Raw genomic sequence first — 8,152 nt, forward strand, 5'->3', positions numbered from 1 at the left:
CCTTGGTCCAAGATTACCTTCTCTACTCCCCATTTCCCCTGCTCCTCTTCTAGCATGACTTACTGCTTCACTTCACAGCTTTAGTCCAATTAAAACAGAGGTGCGCGTGCGTGTGAAGGTTGCAGAGCACACTCGCGCGTGCAGAAATATACTTGCATAGATTTGAAAAAAGAAAAAAATCCAAATGGCCATAAAATGGCACAGATGTGAAATTCTGATTATTTGATCCAGCAGTAATTGTTTTAGTTTTTTATGCATGGGTGTAGTGTGTTTGTTTTTTCACTTATCAAGTCCCACACTTTCTCTTATGCGTGTTTTGATTTAGTAAATGACACATTTTATTGGTTTGTTTTGTTGTCAAGTTCAGTTTTAATTTGCTACACCATGTCAAAAAGATTAGAGGATCCAGCACAAAGGGGGAAAAGTACAAGAGGAACAAATATAACCTTCAAACATAAGCTTTGTATAACAAATAGGAGAAAATGAACAAGTAGAAAAAAAATATGCTCATTGAAAAGCGAGGAACAAAAAGTGCTACAAGTGGAAATCTGCTGGAGGATAAAGATCAATACGTAAAACATCTGGAATGAGGCAACAAAGACAGGTCCTGCACAGAACAACACAAGCAGACACTATTTAAACACTTAAATAATAGTTTTATTCAGTCAGAAACCAAGTCTCAGCGATGACACAGATTGTGGAAGTTCCTCCGTTCAAATCAAACTTCCTGTTCCACAGAGAAACAGGTCCTCAGTGCTGGACAGCCCCCGCGCTCTGCTGAAGGTCACCAGTTTTATGTTCCATGTATGGCGCTCATAAATTCTGCTACTTTGTTGTGTGTGTGCGTGACTGAGTGTGTGTGTGTCTGCGCACATGCAGCTCATAAACTACCACTACTTAGTGCTTTCTGCAGTAACTAATTTCACGGCCTGTTCTGAATTCTTGAGCAACAACAAGGACGTCCTCTTAGTTTTATGAACAAACAGAAGCTCACTTCTGTGTTACATCGCAAATTTTAAATTTATAATTTATATTCTCCTTGTTTTACATCTAAGATGTCAAGTAGAGAAAATATATGTTGAAATTAGAGGTCCTAAAGTTAAAACTCACACTGATTACTGGATCTAGCGTGTTTGAAAGTCACACTCATTTAAAATAAAAACATACATCTTTGATTCTTAATTAGCCAAGTTACTACTTTTTTTCCAGTCTAAAAACTGACTTCACCATTTGCATGTCTGACTTCTCATAGAAAAACAACAGTGCTGCGAAATGCTTTTTTTATCTTTTCAAATAAGGAAAAAGAAAGTTTATCGTCCGTTTAAAAATGTGTTGACACATAATGATATCTGTAAATAGGAAGGATAAAATAGCTCAATGCAGCTTTAAAGCAACAGCAGGAGTTCCAGTAAAATGCATCTGTGGACGTTGTGTTACCTGAAAAGATTTAAATGAAACAGAAACATCAGACCTGGCTCAGAGGTTATCGATGGACATCAGAGTTCAGCTCAAACAGAGTGAAGGGCAACGCACGGCAGCAGCATTTGAGGAGGCTGTCCAGAAACGCTGTGAGACATTAGTCTGGCTCAGATCTGCCCCAGCACATGTGGACCTTGCAGCTTGCGATGATATGCATCACAGGCTGCATACAATTAGGTTTGAACAAACCAAAAATACTGACAGATAAAACTCATGGTCTAGTAAATAAGGGATATTTTGAAAAAGAGAATAATCGGGAACTACGTCTATGAATGTTTCCTGAATTAAATTTTATTAGACACTATTTTTGGGAGGATATGTTGAAGAAAACAAAGCAACACATCCCTCCAGTATAGAAGAGCTGAAATAAATAGTCTCTGTGAGACCCTTCTTTTAATAATAAAGTTAATTAAAACTGTTTTTATGACATCAACAGGCTCATTCTCTATTCTTTGTGCATCACTTTTTACTCATCAGGCATGTTTGATGTATAATAGTGAGAGATCCTATAGTTGAATGTGGACATCAATTGTTGGAGGAACCCAGAAACCTGCTAAACCTCAGAAACAGCATTTTGGAGAGACAAAAAAAGAAGAAGAAGAAAGGACACGGTTAAGGAGCCCAGGAATAAAAATAAAAGCTCAGAAAAAAAAAAGAGATCAAGCATGTTACATGTTTGGGGACCAGTGGCTTGATTGTGCTTTTCCTCCATTTTGGCTGTTGCTCACTCTGAGCCCCGGGAACAGTGCCCAGACAGGGAGGAGAGAGGGGTGGAGAGGGAGGGTGGTGGGTGGATGTGGTTGGGGTGGGGGGTGGCGGTGGTGTTAAGAAATGGGACAAAGATGGGAAACAAAACGAAAGGGCTGAAACACGCCAAGATCAGGAAGCGGTTTCTTGAAACGAAGGCGGAAATGAAACGGTGCAGTGTTACCAGTTTAATTGAAAATGAGAGAGCAGCATATTGCCGCCCATGAAGAGTGGAGAGGAGTGGAGAATGAGACTGATGGGGGGGGGATGGGGGGGGGTACATAGAACAGCATGCAAAGGGCAAACTGCCCAGTTCATCAGTGTGAAGGAAACAATATGGCTCGAGTTTCTTCTGCTCAGCCATTCTGATCTGCTGAATTCATTATTCCTGCATGTTGTTCCTGTGTGTGGAGATGCATGTGTGTTCTTGTATTGATGTCTATGTGGGCCTGTGGATAAGATGTTGGATGTGTGCTCATTTCGAAGTGTGTGTTTGGCTTTTTGGCAGCCTGTGCTCCAGATGCACAGGGTTGTTATTGTGTGGCGACATATTAAATGCTTGAAGGAGACATTTCTTTGGGTTTCCTGCAAACAGAATTGGATCTCCTCCTCTCCCCTCTTCTTTCTGCTCTCTAATAGACAATTACAGGATAGGATCTGCTCTCCTGGCTCAGCTGGGCTTTGAAAAGCTTACATGAATATCTCGAAATTAGCAGGAAGCTCTTGAGGCAAAAAAAGACGTTCTCTCCAGGAGCTAAATTATACAATTTCTTTCCTACTTTTTCTGCCCTCACGAAAACTCTTGTATCTTTTCGAGGCCATGCTTTGCCATTTGTTTACCTCATGTCTCTACAGCTCATTCATTCTGTCCTCCTCTTCCAGGTGCTGCCGGTAAGCGGAGGTATAAACGTCGCGAGGTGGAGCAGATCCAGAAGGACGTCAGGAGGATGCATTCTTTGAACTTTGATCATGTRCAGAAGATCCTCCGAGCCAAGCGTCTGCAGCGACAAGCCAAAACAGGAAACAATGTCATCAAACGACGGCCCGGGCGGCCCCGAAAACAACCTGTGGAGGAACCGAAGCCGGCCAGCATTAGGGAAGRAAACTGGGCCGACGCTCGAGGTTTGGACATGTTGGCCAGCAGGAGGAGCGACGGGAGGACTTTGGGGATGCCCGTCCTGGAGAGGTGTGATAACCTGCCGGGTAGGCCGAGCCTCAGGCCGAGCCTAACCCTCGAGACTCAGGAGCACTCCGGTCATGATTCCATCTCAGCAGCTATTGAGAACGTGGTGCATCAGGCACGGTCCGTACCTCCGCCGGCTAAAGAGGGCAAACGCAGGGGCAGGGGCCACAGCAGGGACGAACTCTGGTCTCCTAACAGCCAGTAACACTGAACAGAGAGCAGTTAACAGAGTCCACGCTGACTCAAGCCTATCGGATGCAGTTCCCTACAGCTTGGGACGATTGATGCACTTTGGCTGCTTTCTCCTCTCTCGTGTTGTGAGGAGCACCGTGGACAGAGTGGTGGTTAATGGGGAGCAGGAGAAAGACTTTCCCCAACCAGAACCCGACCAGACATGGGCCTTTCAAAGATTCATTGGACCTTCATTTACAATGGCACTATATGGTACAATTTGATACTGAATCTGATGCTATAAAAGTGTGTGGTACTTATGATAGAGTAGGATTTTATGTGATTCTTTATGTATCTGATACAGTGATGTGTATGGTACTTTATGATACAGTATCTGAATGTGGCATTAGCCATATATTTACCAGCAAGGAGAGGAGTGAATGGTTATATAAAACTGTGCAGCTCTGTTTATTTTATTACAATTTTTTTGCCTTTCTGAGGAAGTTTGTCTAAGACATGTGAGATAACACATCAGTAAATAAGCCACCTGTGTTTTTTTTCCAGTACCTTTTGAATTTTCTTCGAAGTAATATACTTCCTGGCAGCTCCTCGTCTCTGCTTGACATTCTCCCAGTTTTTGTTAGCACTCTTTGATGTCTGCTGCTCTGCTTTACCCTCCTTATTTGCGCCTACTGATGTTTTGCATCTTCGGTCCTTGAGCTTCCTCGATTTACCCCGTGAGTCATGTATTCCTCCCGAAGCTGCTCAGGCCTCTCCTGGGCAGCAAATAAAAGGCAATATGGTGGGTGAGGAGACTGTTCCACACTGTACATAAACATGAAGTCCAGTGTTGCCTGCCTTGTAGAATGGGAAACCAGCTCATAGTTGTGTACCATCATACAGTATATTAAATAGAATTGTTGTATCATAGACGATGAAAGTGTGTATTGTTTTATAACCAAAAAACAGACATGGGTGTGACTCGAGACAAGTTTGTTTTCAGACAGAAGGGAAAAGAAAAAAACGCATATATTCATTCATACATTCATTTTTGTGTTTATATCGGGGGGGTCGATGCATAAAAGAGGGGTGTTTGGGTGTATTTTTGGAAAAGTTTGTTAAATGCACTATTTAAAAAAAAACATTCACTTGCATCAATCAAATGCAGCACTTAAACGCTTGTTCTAGCCTTATATTTTTTGGCATTTTTTCACTGGTTTGGGTGTCCACTCCAGGGAACATGCATTATTTTTAATCAATTCGTATATGCAGGCTGCGCAGCCATAAAAACCCAAGCTTGAGTCTGGATCGCARTTGGACAGTTCAGCAAACAGAGGGCTCACATTCAGTATTATGGAACAAAATATATATATATACAGTATATCCCTGTCTTTTTACTTAACATGCTTTTAAATTCTTGTCCCTGGAGATATTTTTGGAAAATCCAGTATTTAGATTTAGAAACCAAAGTCTCAGTATTTGTCATGCAGATGTAAGAGTAACGGGGTGGACGAACTCTTCATCGTGCTCAACAATGTAAAGCATTCCTATGTGCACTGTAGATTGTAGCCAATTTAAAATTTGTGTCAATGAGTCAAGCCTTTGTTCAACTCTTTTTACAGTATATGTGGCGTTGGGTAGTGGTTAAAAAAATTCCCAGACCAGTATTTCAGTACAGAGCAGTATTTCTTTTGGCTTTTGTTTTAGTTTTGTTTTGTTTCAGGAGTTTCCGTTTTCTTTTGATGGGGGTGGCATTCTCAGTTGTAGCAGCTCAACTTGTGCCTTATGTTTCGTTCTATCACTGATTGCATTCAACTCAAGGAACAGAAAGCGGCGAGGAGGCCCACAGAGCGACCCGAAATCTTCATGATTGTGCATAATGTGTCTTAGTCATCAGAACCCCGATGCTGCYTGCGTCCCTTCATCAGCATCCTCTCTGAGTCCGCCTGTCTCCCAGCTTCCTCCTCGTTTTCTGACCAGCGATAGAAGGGCTGGACTCACAGTATTAAACACACGTCATGTCCTGACCTAGTTACTGCTGCACCGCAGCGGTGGAAACACAAAAACCCCACTGTGTGAGACGTGTCTGTCAAGWGGTAATGATTGTCCCATGTATAATTGAACATCCCTCACGCTCTCCTGAGATTTTAACAAGTTATTCAAAACACATAACTGGTTAAACATCTGGCCAAGGAGGAACAGAGGCAGATGTCATCGTTTGCTATGCATCAGGCCATATCTGGCAGTGACCTTAAAAAGAAAAAATTAGCGGTCTGCGCCCTTCAACAAAAAAGAAACAAGTGGTCTTATTAAGTGAAGAAAATAAATCCACGTCAGGAGATTTATGAATACCAGTAATAATTTGTGCAGAAAGAGACTATCATTTCCAGAAAACCATACTATAGTTACTGCCACACTGTGCAGTACAGCCTTAAACAGATGTGAAACTACAGTATAAACCTGTTTGTTGTAAATAGTGTTACTGTGTGCGTCCCGCATGSATAGTCAAGCCCGGATACTCTGAGACAGTCTCGTAAAAAACCCACGACGCTCCATCTGTCTCTGCCAAGACTGCTCAAGACCGAAGGAAAAACGTCCAAAAGTTACTAAAATGATGTGATTTTATTTTTGATAAACTCCACAATCAAGTGTTCCATCTCATCAAGTTACATAAAAAGATTTTAAAAAAACGTAACAAAAATTAAAAAAATAAATAAATAAAAAAGTCTGCCTTACCACAGTTTGAAAGTTCTTAGAGCTCTGTTGTAGTATACTCAACAAAAAAATAAAAAATCCCGGTTGACTTTTTAGCTACTTTGCCTGCAGCCAGTTGGTGCAGCTTCGTAGCGTGGAGAGCGAGTGAGTGTAGGGGGGGTAAGGGATGGTGGAGAGGGGGAGCTCTCAGAGGAAACAGCCAAAAATACGCTCGACCTAATGTTATAGCGTGCTTAACCTTGCTTTGCTGGGTGACTTTCGGTGGGTCTGCAGTCTGTTTGTGGTGAAGATTAGATCTTTTCATGTGGGCCCGCTTTCCTCCTGTGGTCAGGCAGCGGCCTCTGATGCTGGAGTCAAACGGCCTCCGGGTAAATACGTCCGTCCTGTCTGTCTGTCTCACTCCTACCAGCCGATGCTCCGGTGCCTTCTAACACTGACAAGTATTGTCCAAATCCAGAGCTTTCACTCTGTGCAGACTTCAGAGGGGGATGTGGTTGAGAAAAAGGGATCGCCGATGTTAGCGGCCAGTCTGGACCAGTGGGTACGACTGAACTCTGGTGTGAGCGCCCTTTAGCTCGGTCCTGTGGCTGCGGTGTTTGAGCCTACATTAGTGTTAGAGGAGTATTTCCTGTCTGAACCATTTCAATAGAGCAGCTAGAAGAGAAACTGGCACCGAAACCTTTTTGTTTTTGATCACCCCTTCATTCCCGATGTAGCATGCAGTGATGAGTGTCCCACACACGGAGCCGAGGTCAAAGCAGATGCTAAATAAATGTACTGTACACTGTTGTCGTCCTCGCCGCATATGCTTCCCCCATTCTGAGCTATAATGTTTTTTAAAAACAAACGTGCAGACGAAGCATCGAAGAAAAACCAATAAATGTACTTCTGCAGAGCACAAAGTGAGCTCTTCTAACCACGCGGGCATATTTTAATTTGTATACATAGTGTATTTGAACCTTTTTCTAGAGTGGGTTTTCTTTATTTGCATGCTAAATTTGATTGTATGCATAAATATTTTAGACAAGTTGAATTTCAATTGACCTTGAAGCAAAACTTGTACATTGTTTGATATGTTTCTTTTTGTAATGGATTTTTTAAAATTCATGAGGCATTTTTGTACATTGTATGAATATTAAAAACTGCAAATATTTGACATATAGAGTAAATACTAGATGCGCATGCATATGCATATATCCCTCACGGTATATATGTGTAAACGTACCCATATATTTTGTATTTGGATCTGCCAGCATACAGATATATGTCTTAAGCACATATATACATGTAATATATGTATATCCATGTCTGCTGGCATGCTTTTGGTCATGTTTTACTTTTCATGATCTTGTAGGTTCATTAAAAAAGGTTAAAAAAATCTTCTTTTCCTCAAAAAGAAAGGCTCATTCTTTGCTCCCCGTGTTGGCTGGTAGCGTTGAGCACTTATTAAGAAGAACTACAGTTGAAGTTGTTCATGTTATCCATTGTGTGAAATAATAAATGACTTTATTGACAGCTGACACTGGTATGTGCTTTGTTCTTTCTGCTGGAAATGAAATTATTATTCAGAGTCTCTTAAAAACTGCTTGATCACACGCTGAGATTCGCCTGTGTGAGAGCCTGCGTGTGTGAGGGTGTGTGTGTGTGTGTGTGTGTGTGATGGATGACAGTCGAGGGGGGCTTTACTCTGATGGTGCTGACTGTACGATCATCAGAGTGAATGACTACTTTCTACTGATGCTGTTAAATGAGAGGGAATCCTTTCATCAGATGATACTGCAGCATCACGAAGTCACACACACACACACACACACACACACACACACACACACACACACACACACACACACACACACA

General features: G+C 42.0%; 1 protein-coding gene across 1 annotated transcript in view; it reads left to right on the top strand.

Annotated features, from left to right (window-relative positions):
• Window positions 1-7,815, top strand: part of setbp1 (SET binding protein 1) — a 41,992-nt gene extending 34,177 nt beyond the window's left edge. Inside the window, exon 7 of the mRNA XM_014008432.1 lies at window positions 3,109-7,815. Coding sequence (XP_013863886.1) covers window positions 3,109-3,614 — 506 coding nt within the window. The 3' untranslated portion in view covers window positions 3,615-7,815. The remainder of the gene's footprint in view (window positions 1-3,108) is intronic.
• The last annotated feature ends 337 nt before the right edge of the window (window positions 7,816-8,152 follow it).

The sequence above is a fragment of the Austrofundulus limnaeus genome, unplaced genomic scaffold, assembly GCF_001266775.1.
Source record: "Austrofundulus limnaeus strain Quisiro unplaced genomic scaffold, Austrofundulus_limnaeus-1.0 Scaffold49, whole genome shotgun sequence".
Taxonomy (NCBI): domain Eukaryota; kingdom Metazoa; phylum Chordata; class Actinopteri; order Cyprinodontiformes; family Rivulidae; genus Austrofundulus; species Austrofundulus limnaeus.